Source organism: Salvia hispanica, chromosome 1, assembly GCF_029641045.1.
Source record: "Salvia hispanica isolate PSC_SH4W2 chromosome 1, Shi_PSC_v1, whole genome shotgun sequence".
Classification (NCBI taxonomy): Eukaryota; Viridiplantae; Streptophyta; class Magnoliopsida; order Lamiales; family Lamiaceae; genus Salvia; species Salvia hispanica.
In genome coordinates, this window is record NC_142692.1 from 32,153,049 (window position 1) to 32,175,231 (window position 22,183).

General features: G+C 40.5%; 2 protein-coding genes, 1 non-coding gene and 1 pseudogene across 3 annotated transcripts; 1 reads left to right on the top strand and 3 right to left on the bottom strand.

Moving 5' to 3' along the window:
* Positions 1-3,851: 3,851 nt before the first annotated feature.
* LOC125220883 (uncharacterized) lies at positions 3,852-5,861 on the bottom strand. The gene is made up of 2 exons (XM_048123016.2): positions 5,467-5,861; positions 3,852-4,056 (listed from the first exon to the last, which is right to left on the bottom strand). Exons 1-2 carry the CDS (start codon positions 5,859-5,861, stop codon positions 3,852-3,854), a joined length of 600 nt encoding a protein of 199 aa, XP_047978973.2.
* Positions 5,862-5,864: 3 nt separating this feature from the next.
* Positions 5,865-7,478, bottom strand: LOC148933624 (uncharacterized; annotated as a pseudogene).
* Positions 6,985-7,091, top strand: LOC125185753 (small nucleolar RNA R71). The gene has a single exon (XR_007170254.1). It is a non-coding gene; the product is annotated as a small nucleolar RNA R71 (small nucleolar RNA).
* Positions 7,479-14,104: 6,626 nt separating the features above from the next.
* Positions 14,105-15,052, bottom strand: LOC148933625 (putative late blight resistance protein homolog R1A-4). The gene has a single exon (XM_089060809.1). The coding sequence runs from the start codon at positions 15,050-15,052 to the stop codon at positions 14,105-14,107; it is 948 nt and encodes a 315-aa protein (XP_088916935.1).
* Positions 15,053-22,183: the final 7,131 nt, after the last annotated feature.

Sequence of the window (22,183 nt, forward strand, 5' to 3'; positions counted from 1 at the left end):
GCCTAGATGCAACGTAGGACGTGAGAATCAGGAACCCACTTCCCAGGCTTCGGAAGAAGAAAGTGTGACGCAACCAAGGCCGCCACCACCACCTCCACGAGTAGATAGGGAAGTCGTGAAGTTGTTCTTAGACCAAAAGCCTCCTATCTTCGACGGAATGGGCGAACCGGCGAAGGCTGAAACCTGGGTATGCGCTTTGGAGCGCATCTTCAAAACCTTGGTGTGCAATGATGAGGAGAAGATGATTTGCGTAACGCATCAACTGACCGGGTCCGCCGACTTTTGGTGGGATACCAAGCTGAAAACCATGCCACAGGATCGAGTGGATGGGATGACGTGGGAGGACTTCAAGGCCGAAGTATATGAAAAGTACATACCTAAAAGCTACCGCAAGGCAAAGGTAGCCGAATTTTACAACCTAACTCAAGGGCGCCTGTCAGTGACCGAATACGACCGCGCGCTTTGTGACATGACCCGCTATGCGCCAGAACAGACGGATACTGGCGAGAAGCTGGCCGATAAGTTTCGTGAGGGCCTAAGACATGAGATTAAGATGGCATTGGCTGTCCGTGGTAGACTTACATACGCAGAGGCGCTGGCCCTCGCGCTGGATGTTGAAGCGGCTATGCCCAAGGAGAGGAGCGCGGGGAACACTACACTGGCTCTACCCCCGCCACATCACCCCCAAGATAAAAGAAAGTGGGATGAGAGTAGAACCCACTACGACAACAAGCGACACCGCTCCACCCAGAGCCGACCGCCTTATGGAGGAGGGCAGACTTCGTCCAACCACAGGAGTGACCCCCGGGCCAGGCCACCTGATGCGTATTTCAGAGTATCCGATTCAGTTCACACAAGATATCAAGTTTAATTAATTAACTCTAATAATACTACGATACTGCAAGATTACATCGCCGTTAGTAGTATTTCAAGTGTCGATCGACAGGGAGGTAGAAGATTGTTTAAAACTTATGAAGTTAAAAAGATGAAACATAAGGATTTGATTTTTTTGGTTTTGAAAGATTCAGACAAACGAAAATAAAAGATTAACAAAAGATGGATTTCTCAAACGGAAAAGCATGTCACTCCAAGTTGCTCAATAGACTTGCATATTTCTACATCTATCAAAAGCACAAATTTTGGGATTAATTCATCAACCTAATCGCTTGCACTGAACATATTTGCGACGTATAGTTCACAGTCAGCTGAACACTTGTTCCATGAACTAATTTTCAATGTTTATAAACTCCTGGGGAAGCGCGGGAGACATAAACATCTACTATATAAACTTACCTAATCCGTTGTCAAATTATCCTCTGAACAATTCAAATTCAACAACACATCAATTGATTAGTCCATCCAAGCCTATGTTAAAGAGATGATAAACAAGGATTAAACATCTATAATGATAGAGGCCTCTAAAGTGATAGAATCTAACATTAAACACATCAACGATGTCAAAATGTGAATTCAAAGGTGTAGATACATTCACACAAGCCTAAATCACAACTTGGAGCAACATTGAGAGTTTAGCCTAAACACATGATAAACATCACGATGAAAACCATAGGAAGCATGCTCTCGTTGAGTGGAATTGAGATTTGGAGACGGATAGTTGGAATGTTGGCCGGATTTCTTCCTTCTCTTCTTCCTCCTCTCTTTCTCTCTTTTCCCCTCTCACTTTTCGTCCCAGGAAGTCTCTCTCTCTCCAAAAACCGCCCATAAACCAATTTGAACAATGAAATTCGGCAGTTATCGAGAAAAATGCCCGGCCCGGGCGAAATGATGACAATCCGGGCATTTTGTATGCCAACCCGGGTGTTTCCACTAGACCCGGGCTTTTTTTATGCCGAAAACGCTCGACCCGGGCGTTTTTGCCGGTTTTGACTGCTTCCCGCAACCTTCGTCAAATGGTCATAACTTCTTCATTCGAGTTCCGATTGAGGCGTACAATATACCCACGCGAAGCTATTTCAAAGAAGAAGATAGTGGTGGTAAGATAAAAGAATTTGCACACCATCTTGATAGGCAACGAACAATTTCAATCAGACCCCACTCCACATGTACATCTATCAACTAATATATAATAATCAAGCTTTAATGATTAATTGATAGATGATTTTAAGGTACAAAATAGGAGAAACCATGGATTAGAACAAGCATTATTTGATTCACATCAAATACCCCCAAACTTATTTACTTGCTCGTCCTCGAGCAAGACCACTTAAAGCACAATGTTCCAAAACCCAACTCACAAAAATTTTCAAAAGTTTTCATCACAAAGAATCAAGTAAGGACGTGAATGACAAAATCTAAACCCCCAACATTTCCAATCAAGATTTCCCACTATCAAGAACAATCACTCATCAACCTAGAACTTCAAGTCTAGGTGCACGTCAAAGTATGTCCAAGCACAAGATCTTACAACTCAAACCGTCGCCATTGACTCGTCAAGCATTACTTATCACATAGACTCGCGGATTTCAAATCAAACTTCTTTAACTCTACCAAGCTATTTACAAAACATCCACAATATATCAACAATAAGGTCCAAGGTCTTAAATTATAGGTTGTAATGGGGCTAGGGATGAGGTAGGATAAATATGGATAGTGAGCTCAAAAGCTACACATCTGAGTGTCAAATTTTTCCCTCCTACAACTTCCTTCCAAAGAATCAAACAACAAGAATTTACAACCAAACATTCACTCCCCCAAACTTGAGATCATTCATGACAAGATTACATCTTAAAAATAGAAGCTCTATCTTTATTTCAATAATTTTTTTTTTCTTTTTCTGTTTTTTTTCTTCCGTAAGACCTCGACTTTTGCGATTTTGGAGGCCGTCTTTTTCATTTCTACTATGAGCTTCATTCTCAACAAATATACATTTCATCAAGTCTCAAAATCTCTACACTTTTATAGAACACCACCCAATACTTACAACACAATCAACAAAGCTCAAACTTGTATTTAGCACCCAAATAGTAGTAAGGATTATTGATGAGGCTAAAATGAGGCTTATTTTAGTAGCTAAGTGATTGGCTAAGTATTTGTACAAAACAATGGGGATTAAGCTCAAAGTGGCTTCTAGGGGATCATTTGTTAGACTAGGCATGTGAATATTTGGCCATGAAGTTCATCCTAGTGCCTTATCGTCCCTTATCATTAACACATATGAATGCAAGCACGCAACTCAATAAAGCAAAGCGATCCAAGATAATTTCCAAAAGACATATGACTTTCATACTCTCCTCAACTCAAGAAATCAGTTGTAGTCACAAAATGCTCTTTCAAATAAATCAATGCACGAATTCCATCCATCCTAAGCTTCAAAGATCAAGTAAAATCAAGCAAGATTTTCTAACCAGAAAGCCGAAGATAAAGCATGCACCCGTCAATTACATTGATTCAAAACACCTTTAGCATACAATACACCCAAAAAACATGCATCATGCATAAAAACCATTCAAACTCAAACAACCCCCCCAAACTTGAATGTTTCATTGTCCTCAATGTAAGCAAAGAAGAACATAAAAAGTAAAGGGATAGAAGACTCCCCTAAACTTGGCATGAAATCCGTAGCATATGGGTGGGAGGGTGGGTGTATCTTCAATTGTAAGTGTGCTCCCTCATAAGCTCCAATGTGCTCCTACAAAACACAACAAAACAACAAAAAAACAAACCATAAAGAAACACTCAATTCAAAATAAATGCTAGAGGAAAGAATTGAGCAAACAAAACCTCCAACATATGAAAATAAAAAGAAAGAAAACAACATAAAAACTTGGGTTGCCTCCCAATCAGCGCCTTTGTTTATAGTCGTTGGCTCGACCTTCTTCTTTGCAGCTTTCTTATCCAAACTCCAATAGGCGCCCCTTCGCCTTCTCCTGCTCAATCACAACATTCTCCCCATCAACTCGAAACATGACCGTATTTGTCTTGGTCTCAATCACAACATCACCGGTTGCTAAAAATGGCCTACCAAAGAGAATAGGCATGTCCTTGTCCTCTTCCATCTCTATGACAGTAAAAATTTGTCCACCTTCACCAAGACATCTGATAAGGCTAATTTCATGCATCGGTAATGTGCGAAAAATGTTATAATTTGCTGGGTCTAACACGTTTCCTAAGCCAGGTGTGAAGAAAATCGCTAGATCAAGGAAGTAATGAAGGAGATGGTCTAGCGAGGGAAAGGAACGAAGTGAGCAGGATTTACAAGGAAAATTGGCGTGACAGAGGAGTCTACAGCTGAGGGCAACAAAGTCTTATCTATACCTCGCTGGGCCCACACAAACGCCTATATATATAGAAGAGCATGCAACGCAAAGGGGGATAGTTTTTTTTTTCACTCTTCTTAGCTCACACACTTTACACACACTTGGGAATGGATCTGGGGTAGTCGTGATCGGAAGGGTACTTTCTAGAAAATCTCGTGTTTGGCAACACCGTCCGAGTGAGGGCGAAGATACAATTACCTTTAATTTCAGTTGTTTTGCTTGTTTTCACCGTCGAACTTCACTTCTGGGAGTCGACCTTGATGTTGATGATGCTTAATTGTTTTACCGTTCGTGGATCTGCGTTTAGTGGTTAAATTTCAAGTCATTTTGCATAGATCTCTCTGCTGTTAGCTTATTTCTTCAATTGTTATGTCGATCTCTGTTTATTTTGATGTTGAGGTGTTTGATGTGGAATTTGGTGACAGATTTGTGGTTGTTTGAGTATTCGGAGTTCTTTTTTTTTAAAATCTGACGTGATGGAGAGTTTCTGCTATTTGGAGTTCATGTCGGACGCTTGGATCCGGAGTGGATTTAGCGCCTGAGGTTGTATTCGACGTGTGGAAAGATAGTAGTTCGATAGATCTTGTTTTTTTTTCTTCTTGGTTCTATTTTACTTCGTCTTGGGTATGCAGATCTGTTAAGTTCTTTGTTATTATGCATAAATTTGATTTCAAGTCAGTAGCTCTGTTTTTATTTTGCTCATGCTGTTTTTCTTAAGAAGTTTTACGCAATTTTGGTTGTAGAAGACGGTGTCACTGTCAGTCGGTACAAGAGTTAGTTATTCTGCCAACTTTTCAGTCGTACCTTGCTTTTTCAGACATGGTTCCCACAGTAGGTTTATTTCCTAGGTCTAGCTGTTAGTTTAAGAATTTTTTTAAAAGTTCCCAAGTCAAGTTAATTTTTGATTTTCCTCAACCCAAGAAAATGCGTGGCAGCAGCCAACACCAAAAACACTCCCAAATCCTTGAACATGAGTATTACGCATCCTTCTCTGTGGGATCGATCCCTACTTCCCTATACTAGGTTTAGTAAAGTGGTTGAGGGTTTTTTTTTAAAGAAAAAGTGCTCTGTGTGTCCGACGACCGGGATTCCTCGCGACCCACGAGTTCCTAGACCGAGTGATCTGGTGGACTTGCTGGATCTAGGGAACCTGCTATTTCCTATTTGAACACGTGTAGACTAGAGCAACCTTTCAACATCCTCGATGATTCCTTTTGGCTTAACAATTGAATGATCCGCCAACTGTAGATCAATGTCGATTGGTTCGATCCTTGCTTCAAGACCGATTGATCTCGCAGTTTTCAAAGCCATCAATGATATTCCCGAGCCTTGATCAAGTAGGCATTTTGGGAACTTCTTATCTCCCATCTCACACGGGATCACACAACTTCCGGGGTCTCTTCTCTTAGCCGGCATCTTTTCCTTCACAAATTGTGAGCAAAATGCGCTCAATATCACCACACCATCATCTTGTATCTTCTCCTTTTTCCCAATAAGGTCCTTGAAAAACTTGGAGAATTTTGGAAAATGTAGGAACAAATCCACCAAGGACACATCTACATTAACTTTCCTAATAATATTCATCATCTAATCGAGTCTCTTCTCTTGAATTATTTTCTTTCTCTTCTTCTCGATTGGGAAAGGAGGCGGCGGTATAAAATCTGGAAAATTAAATGGACTCTTCGGATCCATTGCCGGACTCAACGGCTTCTTCTTTGTATCACGCCGACTTGCATCTTCTTTATCTTGTAGACCATCTCTAGCATCTGTAGTGGCCCACTCACTCCCCTCGCCCGCCCCTGCATGCGATGTTTGCGAGCCTAACAACTTGTCCGCCCCTGCGTGCAAGATGTTTGGGCCACTATGTACCACTTTCTCTCCAAGTCTCTCTAGCTCTTTCCCACTTCTCAATGTGACTGCTTTGCATTGCTCATTAACCTTTGGGTTCGTTATCGTGGTGCTTGGAATAGTTCCTTGGGGTCTGGTTTGCACAACCGTTGCAAGTTGGCCTTTCATCATCTCCAAGTTCTTCATTGTGGCATCAATGTGGCCAAACTTCTCATTAACATTTTCCTTGAATTGATCATTCTCCTTTTGGCTCTTAGTCATGAAGGAGTATATCTGCGCAACTTGATCATCACTTGATGGCTTCTTCTCATACCCCGAGGGTTGGGCATTACTCCTCCATTGATTACCCGCAGTGTTGCTAAGACCAGCTTGATTCCAATTTGGTTGCTGAGGTCTCCAATTCTGCTGATTGTATTGTGGCCCTTGATTGTAGCCTTGACGATTATCCCCAATATAATTCACATCTTCCACGGGTGCTCCTTGCAAACTAGGACATTGATCTGTATAATGTCCTCCTTGGCACACTCCACACTTCATCACAAGCGTGGCTTGGGATTGAGGAGTCAACTGCATAGATTTGACGGCATTCGTCATCAACGAAATTTGAGTACTAAAGTCAGCCATTTGAGCTTCTATAGCTAACACTCTTTCCGACTACTTAGTAGCGCCAAATGTATCTCTCGTGGTCACCTTCCTTGGATTATTCCAATTCCTCTGATTGTTCGCTAATCTTTGAAATAGTGCTCTCACTTCATCATGGGTCAAATCGTCCAAGTTCCCACTTGATCCTGCAGTAACCAAGCTTGTGCCTTCATGATTGAGTCCCTTGTAGAACTTCGAAAGATCATGCCCCGGAGCTAGTCCATGACTTGGGCATTTCCTTAGCAAGTCTATAAATCTCTTCCAAGCATCGGCAAATGACTCATCATACTTTTGTCGGAATGAAGTGATCTCCTCTCTCAACTTTTCTATCTTCATTGGAGAATTGTACTCCAAGAGAAACTACGACTTCAACTCTTCAAAAGTTGCAATGTTGTAGCCGGGTAGTGAGTCATACCATTCCCTTGCTTTCTCTCTCAATGAGAAAGGAAATAAAGCTCTCTTGATTCGATGATGCTCCACATTTGGCGGTCTATGAGAGTTCGTCAATTCATAAAAGGCATTCAAATGACTCATCGGATCTTCTTCATCTCGACCATGGAAAAGATTTCCACCATTCACCAAACTAATGTAGTGAGGTGGGATGTTGACATTGTCATGTGCATAGGCAAACTCCCCCGGGTGATCAACTCCCGATCTAAGGATGTCGCCAAACCTTCCCATGGGTGGTGGATTGTTATTGTTGTCAGCCATTGATTCGGTGTCTGACTCTGTCCCACAACTACTTTCTGAACTTGACTCGAAGAGTGGGTTACTTCTAACTGGACTCTGATAGTCCGGATAAATCTCAATCTCTGAACCTCTCGGCCCTCTCTTTCTTTGATAACAGAGTAATCCAAACGATGGTGTACCCTGTGATCTTGTGTGCATTCACAACTTTCTCTTTTTTTTTTTTTTTTAATTACCTAAACCTGCACAACAAAAAAGAAACCAAGCACATACACAAAATATATTTCACTACAACCGAAAGCGAGACCTCTCGACAACTTCGGGTTAAGTTCCTATAAAACGTGTGTGCTTTAGTGAAAACTAAATAATCCTAATCACTAAACCAAGAATTAAAAAGATATCACCTAATATAAACACTCCTTCATCTTCAAGTCCAGACGTGGTAGATGGTTATCACCTCCAAGAACACGAAGTAAGTTCCTAAACAAAACAAAGAGAAAAATCAAACAAAATAAAACTAAAATAAAACTAAAATAAAACTTCTAAGTAGTAAACAACCTATTGCCTCCCCGGCAACGACGCCAAAACTTGATGCGTATTTTAGAGTATCCGATTCAGTTCACACAAGATATCAAGTTTAATTAATTAACTCTAATAATACTACGATACTGCAAGATTACAGCGTCGTTAGTAGTATTTCAAGTGTCGATCCATAGGGAGGTAGAAGATTGTTTAAAACTTATGAAGTTAAAAAGATGAAACATAAGGATTTGATTTTTTTTGGTTTTGAAAGATTCAGACAAACAAAAATAAAAGATTAACAAAAGATGGATTTCTCAAACGGAAAAGCATGTCACTCCAAGTTGCTCAATAGACTTGCATATTTCTACATCTATCAAAAGCACAAATCTTGGGATTAATTCATCAACCTAATCTCTTGCACTGAACATATTTGCGACGTATAGTTCACAGTTAGCTGAACACTTGTTCCATGAACTAATTTTCAATGTTTATAAACTCCTGCGGAAGCGCGGGAGACATAAACCGCCCATAAACCAATTTGAACAATGAAATTCGGCAGTTATCGAGAAAAATGCCTGGCCCGGGCGAAATAATGACAATCTGGGCATTTTGTATGCCAACCCGGGCGTTTCCACTGGACCCGGGCGTTTTTGCCGGTTTTGACTGCTTCGCGCAACCTTGGTCAAATGGTCATAACTTCTTCATTCGAGCTCCGATTGAGGCGTACAATATACCCACGCGAAGCTATTTCAAAGACGAAGATAATGGTGGTAAGATAAAAGAATTTGCACACCATCTTGATAGGCAACGAACAGTTTCAATCAGACCCCACTCCACATGTACATCTATCAACTAATATATAATAATCAAGCTTTAATGATTAATTGATAGATGATTTTAAGGTACAAAATAGGAGAAATCATGGAGTAGAACAGGCATTATTTGATTCACATCACCACCCCAATGCAATGTATGCGCCAAGTACCATTTTGGGGAGTGTAGAGTGCCGAACCCGACTAGGTGTTTCAACTGTGGGGGAAACGGTCACTTCTCTAGGGAGTGTCCGAGTAAGAACGTGGGAACCAGGGCGAGGCACAACAATCAAGGATTTCGTCAGCAGCCGAGGGCGCCACCAACGGGATCGGGAGTGAACCGGTATCAACCTCAGCGGCAGCAACAACCTTTTAGCCCAAGACTTTATGCCCAAGTTAGAGCGTACGCCATGAGTCAGAAACAGCCCAGATTTGAGCAAGGGAAAAACAAGAATGGAAACTTGGCAGGTATAGGCGAAATCCTCGATACACCTATTGTTGTGTTGTTTGACACGGGCGCATCGCATTCTTTTATATCTGAATTATGTGTGCATACCTTGAGCATTCCTGTTAGAAAATCTGAACATAGAATGATGGTGTCCTCACCAGTAGGTGGGATAGTAGAGATTTCCCGAACTTGCTCGAACGTAGAGATTGTACTAGGAGAACTTAAGTTAGTCGCTCACGACCTGCAAGTTATGGCGATGGGAGATATCGACATAATCTTAGGAATGGACTGGTTGACCGCGAACTTTGCGATGATCCGTTGTAAGGAGAGGCAAATATCCCTACAAGCTCCGGCAAGGAACCCATCGTGTACCACGGAATCTCGATGAACCGGCGAACCGCCATAATCTCCACGCTACAAGCCACCACGATGATGAAGAAAGGACGTCCTGCCTACCTAGTCTATCTCCACGGAGAGGAAGAGGAGGAAAGGAAGATAGAAGACGTCGCTGTCGTGCGAAATTTTCCCGACGTTTTTCCCGTAGTGTTACCTGGACCGCCGCCGGATCAACAATTGGAATTCACAATCGACCTCAAACCTGGAGCCGCACCTGTGTCCAAGGCACCGTACCGAATGGCGCCTAAGGAATTGGAAGAACTCAAGATACAATTACAGGAGCTCATGGACCTGGGTTTCGTTAGGCCTAGTGTCTTGCCGTGGGGTGCACCGGTGCTCTTCGTTAAGAAGAAGGACGGGTCAATGAGAGTGTGTATCGACTATAGAGAGTTGAACAAATTGACCCTCAAGAACAAGTACCCACTGCCGAGGATAGACGACCTGTTCGATCAACTCCGAGGAGCCGGCGTGTTTTCAAAGATGGACTTAAAGTCCGGATACGACCAGCTGAGAGTTCGAAAGGAGGATATACCGAAGACCGCATTCCGTACAAGATATGGTCACTATGAGTTCGTCGTGATGCCGTTCGGTCTAACGAATGCCCCAGCGGTATTTATGGACTTGATAAACCGGGTATTTCACCCATACTTAGATAAATTCGTTCTAGTATTCATAGATGACATTCTAGTCTACTCGAAGAACGCGAAGGAGCACGCAGAACATTTACAAATCGCGTTGGAGACGTTGAGGACCGAGAAGCTGTACGCCAAATTCAGCAAGTGTGAATTCTGGCTGAAGGAAGTGAACTTTCTAGGACACATTGTGTCGGCAAAAAGAATCCGAGTGGATCCCGCCAAGGTTGAGGCAGTACAACAATGGAAGTCGCCTTCGACACCGAACGAGATTCAGAGTTTCCTGGGTTTGGCAGGATACTACCGAAGGTTCATAGAAGGGTTCTCCAAGATAGCGAGACCAATGACCCAACAACTCAAGAAAGGAGTCAAAGTAAATTGGACCCCGGAGTGTGAAGCGAGCTTTTAACTCTTGAAAGAGAAATTGACCACCGCACCAGTGTTGGCTGTGCCAGAGCTTGGAGTGAACTACGTAGTCTACACCGACGCTTCGAAGGTTGGATTAGGATGCGTGCTGATGCAAAACAACAAGGTGATCGCCTACGCGTCACGACAATTGAAACCACACGAGTTGAACTACCTAACCCACGATTTGGAGTTAGCAGCAGCAGTAGTGCATGCCCTAAAGATTTGGAGGCATCATCTCTACGGAGTTAGGTGTGAAATCTTTACGGACCATAAGAGCTTGAAGTACTTCATCGAGCAGAAGGATTTGAATATGCGACAACGACGGTGGCTCGAGCTAGTGAAGGACTGCGATTGTGGCATCAACTACCACCCTGGCAAAGCAAATGTAGTGGCAGATGCTTTGAGCCGTAGAGACCATTCGCACTAGCTACTTTTCTGACAAAAGAGGAAAGTTTGATACGAGAGTTAAGCAAGTTGCGATTAGAAGTGGTAAGGGCACCTGAAACCGTGGAAGGCCGAATCGCCGCCTTAGTGGTAAAGTCTAATCTAAGGACGAGAATCATTGCAGCACAACGGATGGATGCGAAATTGGAGGAAATTCGAATTGAAGTGAGAACCGGTGAATCCGGAAATTTTAGTGAGGCTTCCGACAACGCCCTCATCTTTGAAGGAAGACTGTGCGTTCCAAACGATGAGGGACTCAAGAACGAGATCATGAGCGAAGCTCATGAGACCCCATACACTGCTCACCCGGGGAGTACAAAGATGTACCAGGACCTGGAGAAGTTCTTTTGGTGGAATGGCATGAAGAGGGATGTCGCGGCATTTGTGGAGCGCTGCTTAGCCTGCCAACAGGTGAAGGCCTTACATCAACGACCGTATGGGAAGTTACAACCACTAGAGATACCCGAGTGGAAATGGGAGCACATCGCCATGGATTTCGTGACGACATTGCCAAGGACCCTAAAAGGGAACACCGCGATCTGGGTGATTATAGATCGACTTACCAAGAGTGCGCACTTCATACCGATTCCTATAACCCATGGATCGCACAGGCTAGCTCGGATCTACATACAAGAAATCGTGAGATTACATGGAGTCCCAGTGACGATTACGTCTGATCGTGACCCGAAGTTCACTTCAAAGTTTTGGATTAGTCTACAGCGCTAACTTGGAACACGCTTAAATTTTAGCACGGCATTTCACCCACAGTCCGATGGACAATCCGAAAGGACGATACAAATTCTCGAGGATATGCTAAGAACCGTGGTGCTCGACCGAGGCGGAAGTTGGGAGACCGCACTCCCTCTGATCGAATTCGCTTACAACAACAGCTTCCAAGCAACGATCAGCATGGCGCCGTATGAAGCACTTGTTAGAGTTTGTATACTAGAAATCACCTTTCGAGTGATTGAATACTGTTAAAACTCTTATTTTATTTTCCAAATGAATAAACAGATTTTTGTCATAATGTTGTTATATTTTACATTTAATGGATGTTTATTGCATATTTAAATGTATAAGTAACTTAACAAAGTCTAAGTCTTTGTTTTAGTAGACCGGTTGTGGGCGTCGTTCACTTTAAGGTAACACGGTCAGTTCTAAAGAAAGAAAAAGAATAATTTCACAACCTAGATAGGCTTAGACTACCTATCGTGAAAGGTTGCAATGTCAGTCCGATTATTTCTAAGCCTTACTGAAATAAGATGACGTTGGTGTGGTATAGCACTGAATGGATCTAACAGCGAGACAGTCTTTATGCTATCTACTGAAAGACGAGGTCTCGTAAATTATTTCTCAATCAATGTACATTAGCATTGAGCATACGGTATTGATTATGCACTACTTTGACTTACCAAATGGTGCGGGTTTTTGGCAACCCAATAAGCCTGGTATATTGGGTAGTGGTGATTAATATCTAGCGGTGCTAGGATTGCTATTATGTTGAATAGTGCGCGAGGTGAGTCTCGTTTGATAACATCCTCAAGAGAAGCTTGAAATAAGGTTTTATTATTCGGAACCTAGCTAGTTGGAGTTTAATTACTCTATGAATAATAAATAAGAATTTCTTGCTGAGTTCTCTCTTGGAATAAATAAGATATTGATTAATTAAGTCCATAGCAGACAATAATTAATTAATGGATGTTTCTATCTTAAGCGCGGGAAATAAATATAAAGTATTGGAAACCCGAATTACTTATAATTTCGGATTTGGATGGGGAGTGCAGTATTACTTCTGTAGTGGCTGCTCGTAATATTCCAATTTCAAGCTTATATTAAATTGGGTTTAATTTAATTAGTAAAAAGCTAATTGGAGGAGCCCATATCCAAAGCCTTCCATAGATCCCTATCTGGGCCCAATATGTGACTTATTATAAATAGGAGAATAAAGGAGACAGAAAATACACTTAATTTTTCTCTAAAATTTTCGGCCCCCCTACTCCTAGTGGTGGTCGAATTTTCTCTCCTCTGAGGGAAAGGATTTCTGTCTTCTCTATTTAAGTCCTAGTGCACTGGTGAGATCAGACCACCCTGATATCAGTTCACAGTCCGGGAACCAGTTAGAAGATCTGTGGTTTTGTACTAAAGATCTTCACGTGGAGAAGACGCTAGCTATCTTCGATTCTTTGGAGAATCATCAAGGTATAATGGCTGAACCTTAGAAAAGCATGTTTTAGGTTTCAATTAATTTAAAGCATGTTATTATTTGAGTTATGAGCATGATACGTGAGATAATTACGCGAATAGAATTTGTCTGAATAATCCGCTAAATAGATCTGAATTATCTGTAATTGATTTATGTGAACACTTCCGCTGCCAACCCCTACAACACTGAGCGCTTCCGCTACAGCACTATATGGAAGAAAGTGTAGATCTCCGCTCTATTGGGATGAAGTTGGCGAACGAAGGGCACTTGGACTCGATGCAGTCGAAGAGATGGTCGAAATCGTTCGACAAATCCGTGTGAGAATGAAGGAAGCCCAGGATAGACAAAAGTCATACGCCGACGTCCGACGGACAAACTTACAATTTCAAGCCGACGATAAAGTTTTCCTCAAGATATCCCCGTCGAAAGGGATAACGCGTTTTGGTGTTAAAGGGAATTTGAAACCGCGTTTTATCGGACCTTACGAAATTCTTGAAGGAGTAGGACCCGTAGCTTATCGATTAGCACTGCCGCCCAGCCTCGGGAATGTGCACAACGTCTTTCATGTATCGCAGTTACGGAAATATGTGTTCGACCCGAAGCACGTGATTCGCTACGAGGAAATTGCCGTAAATCTGGATTTTAGCTACGAGGAGCGACCCCAGATGATCTTGGACCGGAAGGTTCAAATCTCGAGGAACAAATCTACTGCCTTCGTGAAAATACTATGGAGAAATCATGGGCACGAAGAAGCCACGTGGGAGCTTGAGGACAAGATGATGGAACTATACCCGGAACTCTTCCCATGAAGGTACCAAAACTAGACTTTGCTTGATCAGATCCTCCAAGCACTCCTCCGCCGTCATTTCTATGCTTTTAGATTCATTTCGACATTCCAAAAACCCCTCAGCAACCCAAAGTTTGATGAGTTCAGAGGCACGGATGTCATACACTTGAGGAAAGCCAGCCATATACAAGAAACACTTCCTCAAGTGTGGAGGCAAGTGGTTGTAACTCATAGATAATAATGATCCCAACTGCCCGTCATTTACTTCAATTTGGTGCCACAACTTGGGAGTTCTAGGAATCGTGGATAAAAGTCCTGCCACATTAACAATTGAGAGGGGCAGTCCTCCACATCCTTTTACTATTTTTTCCCCAACACTACGTAGCTCTTGAGGACAATCTTGATCTCCGAAGACGTTGTGATTGAACAGACGCCAACTTTGTTTGTCATCCAAGAAATGCATCACATGAGGGTTACACGAAGGGGCAACATAAGTCACCACATCCATTAGCCTTGTAGTTAATATAATCTGGCTTGTATTACGATTGTCAGGAAATAGCCACCGTATGCGATTCCAAGCTTCCACACTCCAAATGTCGTCTATTACTATGAGATACCTCCTCCCTGATAAAATTTTGCAAATTTCAAGCCTCTGTGTTGCGATTGCTATCAATAATTCCCTTCCAACTCGATGTACTTTTCCATTGAGCGAAGCTAGTAATTGTGAGAGAATACTTGGCATACTATAATCTTGTGATACTGTGACCCAAGCTAGAATATCAAAATGCTCCATGATGAATGGATTATGATAAATAGATTTAGCAAGTGTGGACTTACCAATGCCTCCCATTCCGACAATAGGGAGGATTTGTTGGTAGGAAGAATAGCCAGTTATTCGATCCATCATCTTGCGTATGTCTTCATCAAATTCAAAACCAACAACCATATTGTAACATCCCGAAATTTCGAACCCTAAATTTAGAGCCGTAAAATTTTTTATTGATGACGTAGGAGACGTGAATTAAATGATAAATGAATTTATTTCATGAGTTCTTATGACCAAGTCGCGTCTAGGATTGAGATTTGGGTTGAAAAGTCAAACTCGTTGAGTTTATGACGTGGCTTATGAATATTTGATTTAAAGGTGAAATTATGTGGTGAATTATTTGTTTAAGGGTGAGCGAGATTATTAGGATATTTCCATAAATACTATAACCACATTTTTATTTGAAATTTTCGACCCCTTTATATTATTGGAGAGAAATCCTATTTTTCCGGATTTAATTTATTCCTTTGGATATTTATCCAAATTAAATCCAAAACCCAATTATTCTCTATTCCTCCACGAGAAAATCGACACCCATGTTTATCCTAGGGTGATTTTCAAAAATCCCCTAATTTTGGGAAGAAGGAATTATTTTATTTGTTTAATTGATCCCTTATTTGATTCCTTCCATACATAAATATAAATATTTTAGCAAATCTTACCATACTTCAAGGAGATCTTGTCATATCTTATTTTAGTTAATATTTAAAATTGATTCCTTATGGAGGAATCAATATACACAACTATTTCCAATTATTGATGGGAAAATTATTATTTTATTTTGCTCCGTGATATTTTATTCTACTCCGAAAAATATACCAAATAAAATCTTGGCTAAATAAATAGCCAAGATTTTCGAAAATTCCTTATTTTCCTACCCTAATTCACACCATTTTTTCTTCCTCCCTACTTCACAATATTTATTTTATTTAATTGTGGAGAATCAAATCTTCCCAAATATTCTATTTAATTACCTAAAGATTTTATTGAACCCTATAAATAAGAGGCAAAACCTAACCCTAGACCACAAAATTTTCGCCCCCCACCCCACATCACACGCCACTCTCTCTCAATTTCCTTCTACTTTTCTCCAATAATTCTTCATCTTTTGAGAAGAATTAGAGTTTGAGCCTCAAGAATTGTTGAAGAATCAAGTCTCTACTTTGTTTCTACCGTTCGTTTTGGCAAGAAAAGGTACCTACATATTAATCTTTCTTCACCTAACCGATTAATCGGTATTCTTGAACCCTCCATGCATCTAGATTGAGTGAAAGTGGGATAAATGGTATATAGGAAGTGCATGTGCGTGTGTGCGTGTGTGTGTGCATGTATACGTGCGTGTGTGCGTGCGTGTGTGTTGTGACATATGAATAACGCTCATGTGTGACATAAGTTGATGATAGATCTAAAATTTGTTGAGTGTATAAACTATATGATGAACGTGTCTTGGTTTTGAATGATAAATGTATTACCGGATCGGTGGGAAAAAGGGGAAGCATTGGGACATGCATGATTTAGGAGTTGATGTTGAAGCTAATACGTGATATGTGCATATGTGATTAATAGGTGAAACTTTGGTTGCGAAGCCGGATAACAAAAGAGGGAATCATACCCTAAACCTAAGCAGTCAAGGTGGGCTTTACTCACTAAACTCCCAAAATATTGATTATGGTGTTATAAGGGTGGTTTAAACTGTTGTGTCATGCATGTGATTGTTTTGATGATGTTGTGCGCCTGATGCCTAGTTTGAGAGTTCGCTCCATTGGGCTATAGGGCTATGGATATGTATAAACGAATTCGGGTCTGAGTAGGACCGCAAACCCTACCAGGCTAGTGTACACGGTGGGATTGGGAGTCGTCCTTGCTAGTCGGCCGGTCTCGTGGGCGAAAAGTGTGGCCACACTTTCGTCGCACCATGGAAATATTGTGATTGTGGAAATTGATGAGGAAACTGGGGAATTTGTTTGACTGGCCAGTCTATGAAATTATTTTTGTGATACTCGATGATATTTCTTCTGATAACTGCAAAAACTCGAGTTTACTATGGTAAAGGTGGCATAACTATTAAAATGTTTTGGCATGAGTCCACTGGGTATTTCAAAATACTCAGCCATGCATGTGTTTTCCTTATGTGCAGGTTAAATGGCGACGAGCGTTGGCGGGTGTTGAGCAAATTTAATTAAATAAGATGGATATTTTAAACTTCGAGTGTGGTCGTGTCTTCATACATGGCTTCTCTTTCTCTTGGTTGCTTCCGCTGAATTAAGAAACTTATGATTATCATTTGGTTGTTTTGAACTTATTCCTTTTGAATTAGAATATCGAGACATATTGTGTTTTGTTGAATTTATGTCAAACCCTTGACTTTTGATCATAGTCTATGGTATCTATTCTTCATTGATTTTCTTGAGTAAACCGTTGACTTATTGCTTTGATAGTTCGTTTAATACCTTGGTCAAATCTCTTTAAATGAAACCCTAGCCTATGTTCGTAGTGCTTTTAAGTCCGATTTGGTAGTAGTCGCCGTATTTATTGTACCCTAGAAATCCGGGCTGTTACACATATCATGTTTGAACATTGATGGTGAATCACTGGGATCTTCAATATCTGCTAGTTTTATTTTGCCCGCTAATCTCCTCAACCTGTTTGTATTTACTATTTACCACTGGATCTTCAAATTCAGAAGAAATAGAAGGAGAATCATCAGTGACATCGTTGACTGGATTGGAAATGCAGTGAACCACATCGTCGAGCCCCTCAGCCAATTCCCTCAAGTGATCGGAAAGTCTGACAGTTGAGTGGATGAATGGATATTGTGGGGAGAAGAGATATTGAATAATCTCTAGTGTTGTATTCTTTCTTTTTCTGGAAAATGTTTGAGATTAAACTGCAAGGCAGCAGCTTTGTGTGGATGGATATAATTCGATGTTTTACATGACGGGTGAACAGATAATCGTCGCGTTCATTGATTTGGAGTAAGGTTTGTATCAGCAAATCCAGAGCTTCAGCAGCCATTTCAATTCTACCACAATAATTTGGAGAACAAACAGTCAACAAAACAGAATTACTAAAAGTTAAAACAGAATAAAATAAATTAAATGTCGTCTATTACTACGGGATACCTCCTCCCCGACAAATTTTTTTGAATTTCAAGCTTTGCTGCGTCAATTATTATCCATGAATCCCTTTCAAGCTTCCACACTCCAAATGTCATGTTTATGGTGCTGTGACATGAAGATTTGTTTTGGCTAGAATTTTCATAGCATTGGACTTGGAGGACATAGTATGAGTGAGGGAGTCCCAACAAGAATTTTTTACTTAATTTGTTAATATTATAAAAAACACTTTTAAGCCCTTTCTGAATTGCTAGGAGCTGAATGATTTGAAGAGGCTGAACTGATTTTGCAAAGCGAAAATTTGCAGGCAAAAAATGGCTGAACTGATTTTGTCAAGAGATGCCAATTAAATTACAAATTTTAATTGGTTTTTGATCTATCCCATAATTAGTAAAATAAAAAATATTGAAATAAGAAATAATTAAAATAGTGTCAGTGGAGAATAAACTTCACCTGTGTACAGTGACGGAACCAAAAATTTAAGTAAGCCAGGGCTGAAAATTTTTACAAAAATTATACTTCCTCCGTCCCTTAAAAATAGATAACATTTTAAAGAAACCAGTGTTAATGCATAATTAGTAAAGTAAGAGAGAGATAAAAAGAAAATGTGATCTCATCTCATTAGAGTGAAAAAAATTTCCTTAAATAGAATTGATCTATATTTAAGGACATCCCAAAACGATAAATGTGAACTATTTTTAAGAGACGGAGTAAGTAAAATTTAATCTTTTATGTAATATTTTTTCAAGTTTATATCCCAATTCTCAAATTCACACAATCATATATCACAAAACTCAACCAAATTCCTAACTACCTCATTCAAAATCGATATATTAAATTGTAATCTACAAATTTGAATTCACTATCATAACTTTTAAATGTGCAATTTTAATTGAATATATAAATATAGTATTGAGCCTCGACTAAATATTAAAAATATTAGATTTAACTGGAAATTAACAAATATTTAATTAAATTTTACCGTCTCTAAACTATTGAACATCTCATCAATTTTAAAAAGTGCAGATTTAGACATATTTAATTATATATTTTAACACATTAGATTGATAAATACAAGCAAATACATGTTCCAAACCAATAAATTTCTTGATTTCAGTGTTATTATATGAAATTCTAAGCATTAAGTTGTCAAATTTGATCAACTAAATTAGACTAATTTTTCAATTTGTTGCGCTCTTTATTTAATTGTTTGATCACCCTTATCTTCTTTTTTATATATTCGGGTACAAACATATTTCTATAATTTTATTAGAAGTAAATAGCTTACAAACATTGAAAAACGTGCTAGGCTCTAGAAAGGATGATGGAGTACATTTTATAGGTGTCTATTTTTATAGCCTTTTCCCTAGCTTACAATTTAAAACTCCATTCATATCTGAAGAAATAATTAGGGACCAGAAAGATGTATTTTATTGTTTAATTCAATATGTGCTAGGGTTACAACCTTTATAGGTAGAGAAGATTTACATACGGTAAACGAGATCATTGGAGATCCTATCTAGTTGTGGTATACAATCAATTTGGAATCAATCACCATAATTACATGATTTCTTTCCAACACTCCCCCTCAAGTTAAGTAACGGGGTTTCCGATACTCAACTTGCTCAATACTTCCTTGAATGATTTGGAATTCACAGCTTTGGTTAGAATGTCTGCCAACTGATCTTCCGACTTCACATATGGAAACTCGACAATCTTGGCTTCAATTTTCTCCTTGATGAAGTGTCTGTCGACTTCCACGTGTTTAGTTCTATCGTGTTGAACTGGATTTTCAGAGATACTAATCGCAGCTTTGTTATCGCAGAACAGTCTACACGGTTTTGGTATGTACAGATCAAGCTCTGTCATGAGCCTCCTTAGCCACAATATCTCAGTGAGGCCACTTTTGATTCCACGGAATTCTGCTTCTACACTTGAAAGTGCAACTACCTTATGCTTCTTGCTCCTCCATGTGACTAGATTTCCTCCTACCAATGTTAAGTACCCTGCCGTGGATTTTCGGTCATTTGGGTTCCCTGCCCAATCTGCATCAGTAAATCCATTAATATCTAAGTGCCCATGTTTTTCGAACAGTACCCCATGCTCTGCAGTACCCTTCAAATATCGGACAATTCGTAGAACAACTTCCCAATGATCTTCTTGTGGTGAGTGCATGAACTGACTAACTACTCCCACAGCATATGCTATGCCGGGTCTAGTATGAGAAAGATAAATGAGCTTACCTACCAGCCTCCGATATCTCCCCCTGTCTGTGAGCTTCGCTCCTTCAACTATCTACAATACGTGATTTTGTATCATTGGGGTGTCTGCCGGCTTTCAGTCTACCATGCCAACTTCTGCTAAAAGATCAAGAATATACTTTCTCTGATTGATGAAGCTTCCTCTTTCTGATCTAAGAACTTAAATTCCTAAAAAATATTTGAGAAGACCCAGATCCTTCATCTCAAACTCTTTGAATAAGTTCTTCCTCAATTCGGCAATCTCTTCTTCATCATCCCCTGTGATGATCATGTCGTCAACGTAGACGATAAGACACGTGATTTTCCCATTCTTCTTTTTGATGAACAATGTGTGATATGAGTTGCTCTGCTTGTAGTCATATTTTTTCATCACTTCAGTGAATCGACTGAACCAAGCCCTTGGAGACTGCTTATGCCCATACAATGTCTTCTGGAGTTTGCACACCTCTCCTGGCTGAAACTCATACGTGAATCCCGGAGGAGGTATCATAAAAATTGGTCTGGGCAGTTCTCCATGTAGAAAAGCATTCGTCACGTCGAACTGATAAAGTGGCCAATCCTTGTTGGCTGCAATTGAGAAAAGTACCCTGACTGTGTTGATCTTTGCCACAGGCGAGAAGCTCTCGGCATAGTCGACTCCGTATGTCTGAGTGTACCCCTTTGCTACAAGTCGCGCCTTATATCTCTCGACTGAACCATCTGGTCTTCACTTGATAGTAAATACCCATCTACACCCCACGGCTTTGACCCCTTCTGGTAGTTTTCCCTTTATCCATGTGTTGTTTTTCATCAATGCTTTCATCTCTGTAAACATGGCCTCTCTCCAGTGTCTGTGCTTCATTGCTTCCTCGGCAGTCTACGGAATTTCTTCTTCCTCATAGAGTGCCGCTTCAAAAGCACGTGCCATCTTGCTCAAATTTCTTTGCACAAAATTTGCAGCCCGATCTGCTCTTTGCACCAATCTTCTCGGGAGAATATCGTTTTGGCGGAATGCCCCGAGTATTTCGATATGGGAGAGCATACTTCCCAGTGTCACTATCAATGGTGTTATCCTCTTTCTCCTCTTCTGCAGTGTTAGCATTAACTACAATATTCTCTTCAGAAATTGGTACAGGGGATACCTAGGATATCGGTTGAGGTTGATCTTGAGGTGGTTGAGGAGACTCTGGTGGAGGGCCGACTCAGAAATTCGGGTCAAAGCATCGATAACCCTTTTGGTTTATCCCGTATCCCACAAAAACACATTTAGTAGCACAAGGAGAAAATTTAGTTCTTTCACGTTTGGGAATATGGACATAGACTGTACACCCAAACACTTTAGGTGACATGCTGAGGGATTCAGGTATTTTGGCTTGTTGGGAGAGGATATCAAGGGGAGTTTTTTTGTTGAGGATTTTGGTGGGCAATCGGTTGATGAGGTAGATGGAGGTTGCCACGGCTTCTGGCCAAAGAAAGGTTGGGACTTTGGATTCAATCATAATGGCACGAGTTACTTCTAGAATTGTTCTATTTTTTCTCTCAGCTACCCCATTTTGTTCGGGTGTGTAGGCACAAGAAGTTTGGTGAACAAGACCTTTTTTCCTAAAAAATTCAAACATGTCACTATTGACAAATTCCCTCCCATTATCAGACCGAAGGATTTTTATGGTAGTTTGAAATTGTGTTTGGATCATATGGAAAAAGAGAACAAATTTTTCGACCACTTCAGATTTGTGTTTCAAGAAATACGCCCATGTCATCCTAGTGCAATCATCAATGAAAGTAACAAAATATCTAAATCCCTTTCCCCCAATAACAGGTGCAGGGCCCCACACATCGGCATGCACTAGTTCAAACATAAATTTCATACGGGTATTTGAAGGTTTGAAAGATTG